Source organism: Thunnus thynnus, chromosome 13, assembly GCF_963924715.1.
Source record: "Thunnus thynnus chromosome 13, fThuThy2.1, whole genome shotgun sequence".
NCBI lineage: Eukaryota > Metazoa > Chordata > Actinopteri > Scombriformes > Scombridae > Thunnus > Thunnus thynnus.
In genome coordinates, this window is record NC_089529.1 from 3,073,812 (window position 1) to 3,086,190 (window position 12,379).

The following is a 12,379-nucleotide window of genomic DNA, read 5'->3' on the forward strand; positions in this document are numbered from 1 at the left end:
TTAAATGTACAGTAGATCATTGAAGTTGACCAATAACCAGTGTGCTCTACTCTACGTTTGAAGTTTTAAAAACACCGCCTCAGGGCTTTTCTCTTCCTTTGACAAGGTTTTATCTCTGCATGTACACTGAATGAACTAAATATTAGGGTCATCTTTCTGAAATTGAATTGCAGCCTCTTCTGCACACTCCACAGTCCTCCAATAACCCCCTGCTTCTTTGAATCTACATCTCTTTCTTTGTGACTAGCATAGATTTAATTAAGGAAATCCCATTAGTCTTAACATTGTGTACACTGAGAGTTACAGTGTTTTCTCTGTTCTGTGTTTTACAGCAGATTTGTGATATTTGTGCAGGTGTTTGGTGATAAAACATTGCTCATGTGTCAAATGCGTGACTCGATTCAGCTGAGGCATAATTACCCTGTACTCCTGGATGATGCCGTTCTGCATGTCGCTGGGTGGCGGCTCCCAGGAGACGCTGATGCTGGAGCTGTTGCTTAGCTTCACCGTTGCCACTGTAACAGCTCTGGGCGGGGCACTGGGGACTATGAGAGGTGGAACATAGCATTCATGTCATTTTATGAACATACTGATAGTGAAAACATGGCATGATGATCGATCAGCAAGTGAGAACTTGTAAAGAACAATGTAAAATGAAAAAAACAAGGGAAAAAAAACATATAAAACACAAGTCAAGAGACATCAAAGTGAGCTGTAGCAGGAGGGCAAATTAAGTTTTATTGAGTGATTTAAAAAGTTAAAATGTTTACTTTTAGTCAGCCTAAGCTACTCAGTCAGGTTGATCCAAAGTCTATAAGTGCTGAAGGCAAAAACAGCAGCTGCCTTGTTTTTCATCTAGATTCTGGATCAACTGATATAAACCTGCAGAGGACCATACATAATAAAAACCCCAAAAATGAGACATGTAGGGAAATAAACTAATGTGTGCATTTAGGAGAAATAGCAAATAAGTATTACACATAACCCAGTTTAACCATAAACTTGCTTTTCATTAAGCAAATTCAGGCAGTAGCCTATGGACCTACAATGACTCACACAACACATGATGTGCATTACAGAGAGCATTCCCTGGGAAAGCCTCTGATGAAACACTGGTTGGTGAAAGGCGCACAGCTTCACACAGCCCACTGGCTGTGTGGAGCTATCACACAGGCATACTGTATGCCGCAGAAAGACCCCCCGCCAGGTATTCATGCCCACTCTGCAAGGGCTTTGTCCTCCTCTACAGCTCTTCTCAGAGGAACGGCAGAGGCAGACATATGTGCAGCGACATCATGGGCTTCACTGTGTTCTTTTATTCAGTTCTATCTGCAGTTTTATCTATGAACTAAAACTACAACTATTCTACTAAACCACGAAGAGAACAAACTAACAAAGACACAAACAACGCAGTAATAAATGAATGATGAGAATGGTGAAGAGATGACCAGATAGTTTCAGTGATTGATATGTAAAATAAAGACTGTCACCTGAAAGCAGCTGCTATATTGTGGGGTAATTTGGAATGTGTCTAATCTTTGGAAAAGCCAATTTAGAATAGGCTAATATTTAGGGAGCAGGACAGTTTAATGTAGCACCAGGTTAGCAGTTTATGGAAGTTAAGTTTCCAGTAGTTGTCAATGCAGTGATGCTGCGCAGAGTCTGATGATGACATTAAGTGCCAAATAAACTTGTTGACAGCTGGGAGAGCAGGGTCAGAATAGTGAGCAGACAGAGTGAGAGACTTGTACTTGTAAACAAGCGAACTCTCTGATGTATTCAGGTAACAATCTTTTAAAGGGATTTTTTGGAAGTTTATTACCCAGGAAGGAATCTGACAGATGGACCTCCTCTCTCCCCCCCGGGGAGGGGCAGTGATTAATTATTTTCACAACACATTCCACAGTCAGACGCCTTCCAGATTCACACTTTTACTTTTACGGCAATTAGCGGACCTATAAAGCTTAACAATATTGCATCACTGCATGTTGAATACAGATATGGACTCCTGGAATCCTGATGATAGCAATTACACCAGTGGGAGTAACAGAGCTACAACAATTAATGGATTAGTTGTCAAATACTACATTAAATGAATAAATAAATCATTTTGAGTCATTTTTTTAAGGAGAAAATGTCCAAATTCTCTGATTCCAGCTTCTCAAATGCAAATATTTTCTGGTTTCTTTTGTCTTCTATGACAGTAAACTTCACCATTCCTGACATTTTATGGACCAAACAACTAATCAATTAATCAAGAAAGTTATCAGCAGATTAATCGCTAATGAAAATAATTGCAGCCCTAGTTAACTTCAACCGTTACTAATTGTTTTCTAATCGATAACTGAAACACATAAACTAACGAGTTGTACAAAAATGTACTAAATAGATTATAATAGGATGGATTATTATTTTGAGGATTTTGTGTCAAGGTTGAGTTGGGTGGCATGGGATGATTTTTTCAGTTTGGTCCTTGGGGGAGAATTGTGCTCCTGGTGTCCAGGGTATGAGCACACTTAGAGGAATGTCTGCGTGAATGTGTTTGTGTGAGTGTGAGTCCAACACACACACACCCAGCTCCAAGCTGCCGGCTCACAAATGAGTCTGTTGTTCTGGCAAACGTTATCAAAAAGTCTCTGATGCGTCTTTGATAATTGTGAATCCTGTGTTCTTTGTAGAGTTGTAGTGGCGGGTAATGGAATTTTGTTGCTCAAAGGAGGCACCGGATCAGGCTGAAGATTTACATCTTGAGGTGGGGGGGAAACTGTTCCCAGTCTTGTTATTTTAATGCTTTATGCTCTCCTAGCTATTTTTGGTCCTACAGATAACATAACTGAAGTTCATACGGTGTCATACAGGGTAATGAATAGCAGTTTTCAAGGCCCCACAGTGTCAAAGAAAATCTAGTGTCTAGTTTATTAAATCAAGTTTACTTGGAATATAGTTCTGGTAAACATCTTTTCCAATTCCACAGATTTATTACCTTCTTCTGGGGTTCGAACCAGTAACGTCCGGCTGTCCTTGCCCTGGAATTCATTGAAATAGGGCCGGATCTTTATCTCATACTCAGTTCCTTTGAGCAGGCTGGTGAGGACGGTGCTGCGCTCAGAGGGCGAGTTGATGTCTTGGAGGAGCCAGGTTCCACCGCTGGGTCGGTAGAAGAGGCGGTAGCCCTGAACATACTGAGACTGGCGATCAACCTTAACCAATTGAGGGTGGCATGGGGGGAGACGAAAAGAGATTTAGATACAGTGAAAGATTAAAATTTTTGCATGTGTGCACTGTGTTAATGTGAAGTCAGGTATCAACTCAACCTTCCCTAAAAAACAAAAAGTTTGAGCCACTCACAGTCCAGGACACTCGGATGGAGGCTGTTGTTAGCGTGGCAGGCTCCTGAAGCTGGACGGCCACCTCTCCCAGCTCCCTCTGCACCTGCCTGTGGTCTACTCCTTGACCTGTAGGACTCACATCTAGGGGAAAACACACATATTCATTTCTGCTTGAAGTGCTGCTGACAGTGCATTAGCAAACATGGATTACTTTTGGTGCGAGAGGGGTGTGGACTGACCTTGCGTTCTGACAGGCTCAGAGATGGGGCTCGGGTCGCTCAGGCCGTAAGCATTGACGGCTCGGACGATGAACAGGTAGACGGTGTTGGGGAGAAGGCCAGTGATTGTGTGCGTTTCCATCTTGACCATGTCGGCTACAGTTTGCCATGTGCTGCCTGCCGATTGGCTGCAAAAGGATAGAAGAAGGTGTTCAGCTTCTGATAACAATATAATTTTTACCAAACACGCATTCAAAATACAAAAAATTAAGATTCATTTATGATTCATTTAAGTCTGCCATCTCAACTTTCATACTGCTTTACGTGGATTTTCTGCGTCTGCTGCCTGTCATATGGAAACCTCCTGCACATCAAAATGTTTCCTTGAGATAAAAGTATGGTATTTGATGTAACAATTCACTGGAGACTTGAAGAATCCAACATATTCTCTTCTTTCTGTCACAGTGGAAAGACAGCATAGCAGACCAAGACCCACAGCAGATGTGAGCAAAGTCGACCAGTTCAGAGAAGTTTGTGCTCGCTAGAAGATCTCCTCCAAATGATACAATTTGCTATCCTGATGAATAATGTAATGAGGCTTGTAAGAACGCACAGCTGCCAACAGGAAATGAGAGCATATTATCAGCTTTGTGGCACTCCCCCAGATGCATTATCCCACAACCCCATTCTCTCTTACTCCCATCTCTCCCTTTCCCTCTGAATTTATTGTCACCTTGGCAGAGCAGCACAGTCACAAAGGCCTCCTCAACCTTTTGTTTGACACTTTTAGATTTCCCCCCAAGGGCACCATGTGCCTTCGCTGCTTCACTGCTGAACTGCACAATTAGACCACAGAAGAAAACGACTAATGCATACTCATCTCTTGTGAAAGCAGGACGCCCCTGCCGCGCCAATGCTAGATTCAAGGTAACTTTGTAGAGGAGATGCTCAAAGGGAGTTCACGCACTCACACACCAGGATGTGACCCTCCAAAAAAGAGGAAATGAAAGCAGTCTCACCAGGAGAATGAAAAGTCTGCCTCCTCATATTAAATAAACACTTATAAAGTATTACACATTGAATATGTACACACACACACACACACATACGCCCCAACCCTTTCTCTTCCCGTTGCTCCTCCAAACAAACCTCAGCACCTCAGGCAAGGAAATGTTATTGCAAACATCCCAGCCGTCCCCTCCAGCTGCTTTATAAAGAATCAGTTTGCGTTACTCAGAAACACTCTGCCGCTGCCATGGGCCACGGTGGACGTCTGGATGTGATTATGCTCTGCCAGCGTTCCCCTCTTTATCGAATTGAAAGGACACATTTCCCCATAATGCCGCTTATCTTCATCTTCCATCCGTCGAGCCACCCGTCCTGCTGAGCTGAATCTATTTTTCCCTTAATTAATCCAAGGTGGACTACATCTCAGGTGTCAGTACCTGAAGGTTTTTGCTGAGGTGCATTCAGGTTCATGAGTGTCCCAGATTAGCTATGGGGGACGAGAAAGAGAGTGGAGTCTACTATGTGCTGCATGCATGTGTGTGACCTGTTTTAGCTAGTAATGTCATCAGTTCACAAGTTCTTACCCGACCAAACAGGTCTGAAATGAAATGTTACAGTCTTTGTATATTTTATTCCTTGAATCGTACTTTTTGTGAACTGAGTCTTATTTTTACAGGGTCTAATACTAATCAATAAATATTGTGCTGTGACCCGCTTGAAAGTGGAGCCTTGACTGCTCAGTGAAGAAGAGGACTGATTCCTGTCAAAATTATTTGATGAAAAAGAATACAGGAATAGAGGAACTGACAATAAATCTCATTTGTCCTTGACGACCGAACAGATGTACAAATATCAAGTAAGAACAGGGGGAAAGGGCGCGTTTTTGCACCCTGATTTTGTTGAAGCTTAGATTTGCAAAATTCACCTGAAGGCCTCGATGATGTAGGAAGTGACGGCGGCTCCTCCCTCGTGGGCGTTGGGTTGCCAGGTCAGAGAGACGCTGTTCTTGGATACATCTGTGACTATGGGTTTGTGCGGCGGACCTGGCAGCTGGAAGGGCTCGGTGGCCTGAGCTACCGACTGGTCTGCACTCTCTGGATGGTACAGAAGCAGAGGAGGTGGAAACAAAGATGCAGGAAGGAGGTGGGAGAGAGATAAAAGCAGAGGGAGGGGACGGTGCACATTTGATTAGAACTGCGACATTTGCCTTTAGCATTATTTATTCTTGAGCATTAGCATTTTCATAATGTCCTCAGTGTAATCCCACTAATGTTGACTGAACATTTGCATCCCGCTTGCTGCAGGCAGAGTTCCTCACTTCTAACAGACTTCACAATTTTGCATTTCATGACACTATTAGATCTCAACTAAGCATTACGACACTAATAGTCAAATAACAAACTTAAGTGTCATCAGAGCAGCTTGTTAAGTCATTATTCCTTCATTGAATGCCACTAATGAAATCTCTACAGCTTGAAATATTTTATGTAGCAACGTCTGATGGGTTTTAGGGAAAATAAAAAGGGCAGAGCTTCACAAAGTACTGTGATTCAATTGACGCTGTGCTTTGAGCTGCGGTGGTGGCTAACGATATCTCACAATTACAACTGGAAGAGGGCATTAGCGTGTGTAAACTTTTATTTATGACCAGAAAAGCTCTTTTTCAGCAACATTATGCTTCACATCCATACACTTACAGACATGTATATTAGTAGTCTGCCCAGTAACAGCCTCAGGACCAGCAGAGGTTAAGTGCTTTAATTGGGCTCAGCTACTTGTTTCATTTGCGTAGTTAAATGAGCACTACCTATTACTCCTTAATGCCTGAATTTTCTTATCTGCAGTCACACTTTTATCTATAACTTATCATTTCACTGTTGTTAATTAAAATAGTGTTACACAGTGACTTTTCCAGTGTTACCCAGCACAGGAATAGTCCAGTTATAATCAGAATGACTGTTTTTATACATTGTTTTCACCTGCAAAAGTATTTTTTCCCCATTTCATCTCTCTGTGTCATACAATGCCACTTCATAGAGTTGTCATTTGCATGTATTTAAATCATGGAGAGACAATTTACCTTTGACTGTGAGTGCTCCACTCCAACTCGTCTCTCCACTGGAGCTGGAAGCCAGGCAGGTGTAAACCCCAGAGTCCGTTTCCTGGCAACAGAAAAATGTGTATGGTTAGCTTAGTGTGTGTGTGTGTGTGTGTGTGTGTGTGTACAGGTGAGTGAGACGGTGATATTGTGTTAATGTACCCATTACCAGTGATTGAGTCTAAATGTCATATCTCTCAAAAGCAGAATGTTTGTACTCAGAATACTGAGCAGGGGGAAGTTGGCTGGATAAAAAGCTGGCAGAACACAGAGCTGTAATTCACACAAAGCCGACCAGGTGACTCTTTCCACTTTCACATGAAAGTAAGATTGGCTTTTTAGTATCTGTTAATTTAACTCCCACTAGCACCAGTACATTCAAAAGTGCATCCAAAACTCTGTTGTGAGCCGTCACCTTTTACCATTTTCCGCCTTTTTTTCTGTATGTATATGGTAACATGATGATGGGTTCATGGTGAAAGAATCACCTCTGCAGGCAGCACACATGCATGTAAATCACAGATGGCATCATTTAAGTATCTAAGATGGAAACTAAGCATGAAATGCTGACAATAGGGGCAGAATAAGTCATGCATGAACAGGTATAATAACATAAAGATGAAAAATGTAGTCCTCAGACAGGTGAACTTTGCAGGCATGTGGGGCTGAATGGTAATGCAGATGGATTTCCGTAGTTTGGATGCGAAGTGACACTGTGCATGTGAATTATTATTAATTTTGATACATATATTCTTTTTATACATCGGAAACTTGGACATAATATTTAAATTTCATCAAATTTCATCCAAACCATCAAAATAAAATGCAACATTCAGCCAATAAATTGGGTATATTTATATACATCTGTTCATCATTGACTGAACACTGCTTCTCTTAGGAAACAATCAATTATTGTTAATCACATATGAATATTTGTTTTCTCGTTAAGCATGCCTCAACATAACATCTGCTTCAATCAACTGCTTCTACTTTGGACATTTTGTCAATTGTAGTTATTTCATTTTTTTCATAAGTGATATACTCTCAGTGGACCTATTTGAAGTCAAAGCTAAAGTCAAGCTAGTGGCCTTTATGTTCTTCGTTTGATTCCTACACGGCAGAGGAGGAGAGTTAAAGGATGGATCAAAGGACAGAATTTTAATGACCAGCTAGAGGTCTAGAAATTTCTGAGGCGCCAGTCTTTATATTCAACAGCTACTTAGCATTCTGGACAGGCTATGAGCAGATGTAATTAAGAGGAGTGTGATAAATGTGCTTGTGTGTGTGTGTGCGCGCACATGTGAATGCTGGCTATTAAATTTTTTGGGGAGGCAAGCCAAAAACTAGACGGGCTGTGAAATTGCTTACAACAGAGGGAGATGTTGGGGGTCTCTACACTGGGGAATCTTTCAATGTGACACAGAGGTAGTAGCAACTTGCAGGAGCAGTGCAGTCTGAACAATTTTCTGTTCCTTTTGCTTCATCGCTCCATGTTATTGTTTGTCTTTCCTTCTTTTTGTCTTTCTTTCTTTTATGAATCAACTCACCCTCAATTTAAGATGTAGAATTCAGACTCTTTCAAAATGAACATTAAAACTAGAAGAAGAAGCAAATGTGCTGAATTGAACAGGATCACTAAATGTTAATGGTTAAAAATGGCATTTACCTGAAAGATTGCCGGTATTAATCAAATTAAAGGGGGCTATGACGTCCCTCACTTTCCCGCTACACTACTGATCAACAGTCGCTGGCAGTAAGGCTGCGTTCAGACCATAGACACTGCTTTGAACCTGGCTCAACTTTTGCCACAATGCAGTGCGATGTCATCTGGCAAGGTGCTGTGTTGGTGCACATTCCTGGTGCATCAATTTGTAACATGAACTACTGTTTATCTTGCCATTGTCAAGACAAACGGTAAAATGATTGCCACAAGAGATGTAAAACTCTTCTTCGTAATATTATAAACCACTGTGCACTGTTTTGGCATCTGATGAACTTTCCAACTCATAGATCTATGATCCTGGATCACTGTCTCCCCATTACCTGAAACACCACCACCATGTCCCACCAATGCAGCCCCTTGCATTTTTTAAATGCAAGTCTGTTTTTGGTGCGCCCACTAAAACACCAGCAGTGGGTTTGCAAATGTTTTATGAAGCGAGAATTGGATTTAACACATTTGGTGGGCCTCAAAGATACACATTGGTGAGAAAGACTGAAAGTAAACATAACTGTGTTTATTTACTAGAAAACTCCACAGGGTATCTTTACCTGTGTTTAGGATTTGGGATAGCACATAAGTTACCCTGTAGAGTGAATTTTTGGACCATTAGTGGTGTTGCAGAGTGATGTTTTTGTGGGTGGGTCTTTATATTATTTGTATAACACGCACACGAGGGCACATGTGCATGCCACTGCTGACTGCTTATCAATAACTGGTGACTTTAATGTGCTATAAAAGGTAACCGTGCACCAATAAAACAGAAAGAGAAGAAGAAAAAAACATTGTTAGAGATGTGAACAAAACACTCACAAATAAAGGCTTTGTAAATGTTTTATGAGGTATGAAACACATTTAACAAATTTGCTAAGCTCTTAATAGCATATACAACATGCTACACTGAGAGAACAAAATCATGTTTGTTTACAATATAAATTCCAAAGAGCTGGTTTACAGCTAGATAAATTCTAATGGGAGTCAAAGACATCTCAGCTCCATTTACAGTACACATGGAGGGCAAGGGGACTGACTGTACTTCAGTGTTAACTGTGCCTGTGGGGGTGGCTGGCTCTGTAAATAGCTCTCCTGTTGCACTTTGTGTGTGTGTGTGTGCAGTTGTACAGGTGTGTGTTGGAGTCTTATGGGGGATTTTTAATTAGTTTTTCATGTTTTGCTGCAAGATTTTTCAGTCTTCTGTAGTTCATCAATTTACATGCAAACCCAAACATAGTCAGCCTTCCCTTATTCACTTATTCAGCGAGCACGGCCCGTATTACTCCCATTGAAAACCTTATACATTATGCAGAGGATGTGCGCGGCAAAACCTATCATGACTAATGCCTCGCTGAGCGGTGCGCATGTGGCCTGGCCATTCTCCTCTGCTGCATCTGTGGGCCGGCTCATCAGTAACGCTGACAGAGGAATTACTCAAGCCTAAGTGGCTTGTCATCATGTCCTGCAGGACACGGGACAGGTGACTCTCTGTCCTATACAACATCCCTCGCTGCTCCTCCTCTCTTTCTATAGGCCTTGACCTTGAGTTGACCTGTGGGCTGGCTGATGGTGCGCCTGTCTGAGGGGGTAAAAAGCGAGTCCCCAGATGGTGGCGTTTGATCGGTGGATGGGGAATCGGCACAGAGGGCGGGTGGGGTAAACAGCCGGGACACCTGACTATTAATCAAGGCCGGCAGCTCGGAGCTCTGTGCGAAACAGATTGCTGAAAAATGGATGAGGCGAGAGGAGGAGAGGAGAACAGGAGGGAGGGAGGCTGGAGAGAGGAGCTCCAAACTTAAAGGCAGAATCTGTGAATATTTATTTATTTATTACCGTTTGATTCCATTTTTGACATTTGGGATATTTCTGCACTGCAATTCCCAGAAATCATCTGCCAGTCAAAAAGAGTGACTTTTGAGTCTGTTTCCTTTTCTTTGTCCATTACATGCTGACTACACAGTTAGCATGCGCATCAGACTTCTGCACCATAGCAGACAGAAGGTTGATAATGATGTCAGATCCTTTTTTGGGAGGGTGCAGAAGGGGAAATCTGATTACAGACTATAACCCACGTATACTGGGATTTAAAGTCAACACATGAACTCGATTTTCTGCTTTAACCTGATTATTCTCAGTAATCTGTTTCTTTGTGTCCATGTAGTCCTTCTCACACTCTCCCTTCCTTTTTTTTTTTTTTTTTACCCTGCCATACCCGCACACACCCTCTACCCCACGCTCACATCAACCGTTTAGCAGAAAAGCAGCACAAACCTCTCTTTAACCCCCACCCACCTCCACCACCACCACCACCACCACCACACACACTTCCCGTCTGTCCAGGGCATCTTGGCATCGTTGAGGGACAGCGGCAGTGTGTGTCTGGCAAAGATCCCAGGGTAATGGCATCTCCTCATTGCCAGAGTACGAGGAACAAACAGACCATCTGTCCCCCTCTAGGGTCCCAGATGAAATCGACTTATTTATACTGATTATTTCGGGGTTAAATGTGCTTTATGAATGGCGATTTCATTTTTTGTCCTGTCATGCAAAAGGGGAGATTGTGGTTAATGTTTTGTGTTTAATGCGTTTCACACTCTTTTTTGATTTAAACGCTGGATGATTCATAGCAGAACTCACATGAAGGGATGTTTAGAGGTTTAACAAATCTGTCATCGTGTATCTCTGATGCAAAACCATCACAGGGGAAATGGAAGGTTTTTACTTCTGAGACTTTAAAGCAAGTCTAATCCGTCATGTTATTAATCTGGATAATATACAGACTGAGTGGTATCATTAGATTAGATAATCTACATCTGAGATCAACCTTTTCAGCACTATCCACTCTCATTTGATAATGAAGACAATATTACAGCACATATCTCCTGGATTCTTGTCACTGCATTATGTTAATACTGGTGATTTTTCAAACAGTACACATACTGTGTGCTGCTCGAAACAAGCTTGTATGCATCTCCTTGGGGTTTGTTTAAAACCTGACTTATTGTCTGAGCGCTTTTGTTTCCTGCCCTTTTGGGCTACATTTTAGCCGTGTTGCCACATTCCCTGATTCTAGATATTATCTTAGTTATGATAACTAACAGAAAGAATGGGCAAAACCACAGAAAAAGATCCAGGTTGTAATAAACCAGAATTCTTTAAAGAAAAAACCATCTATCTTATGGAGTTAGATGGAGAGGAACAGTCCACCTGAGATGCGATACAGCTTAAATGTCTCAAAGTGGATGTGAGCCCTGACTCTCTGTTTTAGTGTTGGACTCCAGTGTCTCATTTCTGAAATCACTGACAAGGCAGAAAGTGTACAGAACAATATTTCAAATGAAACAAACTAACAATCTCTCCAAGTAATACTTTGACCCCATCTCTGAAATCCAAGGCCGTAACTACCTGGAGTTTTTATGTTTGCTGTTTGCTGTAAAACAATAAAATCAAACACACCAGCATCACTGGGGGCATGTCTTCACTGCAGAGAATCTGATCAAACCGAACCAAAGTCTACAGAGAACTTCAACATGTTGTTTGACAGCTTCGAACGGATTCTGAAATCGTGAGCTCTTCCTAGTTGGTGCTCTCAGCTGTCAAGTCTTTCCCTTTTATTCCCACATGACATGAATGCAACATAAGATGTACTTTAGGCTGTTTCTCCTTCTTCCCTCTCCTCTAACTCAGCCTCCTGCTTCTCCTCCTCCTCTATCTCTCCCTCATTCGTCCAGTCCTCACTCGCAATGATGTATTGAGGATTTAATTACAAGTCTCAGCGATCGTTAATCATTGAGAACCCACAATCAATTAATGTGTGAGCCTCCTCGAGTCTCACCGATGCTGCAGTGACCTCAGGTGCTGCTTCGTACCCAGGAGGGAATTCTGGGCCGAATGGATTTCATTAGCACGGAGTAAGACGGTGCTAACGACTGCTAATGGCCTCGCACGCTCATTATCATGGTGATCACGCCTCACTGTTGAGGTTTTGCTACATTCCCCTCCTCTTCTCCTC

The 12,379-nt window shown here is 42.1% G+C and overlaps 1 protein-coding gene across 2 annotated transcripts in view; it reads right to left on the reverse strand.

Moving 5' to 3' along the window:
• Positions 1-12,379, reverse strand: part of robo3 (roundabout, axon guidance receptor, homolog 3 (Drosophila)) — an 87,645-nt gene that overhangs the window by 11,806 nt on the left and 63,460 nt on the right. For both annotated transcript variants that reach the window (XM_067607296.1, XM_067607295.1), the window contains exons 10-15: positions 6,636-6,717; positions 5,481-5,649; positions 3,569-3,735; positions 3,349-3,470; positions 2,984-3,200; positions 421-545 (exon numbers count right to left, since the gene is read on the reverse strand). In XM_067607296.1, coding sequence (XP_067463397.1) covers positions 421-545; positions 2,984-3,200; positions 3,349-3,470; positions 3,569-3,735; positions 5,481-5,649; positions 6,636-6,717 — 882 coding nt within the window. The remainder of the gene's footprint in view (positions 1-420; positions 546-2,983; positions 3,201-3,348; positions 3,471-3,568; positions 3,736-5,480; positions 5,650-6,635; positions 6,718-12,379) is intronic.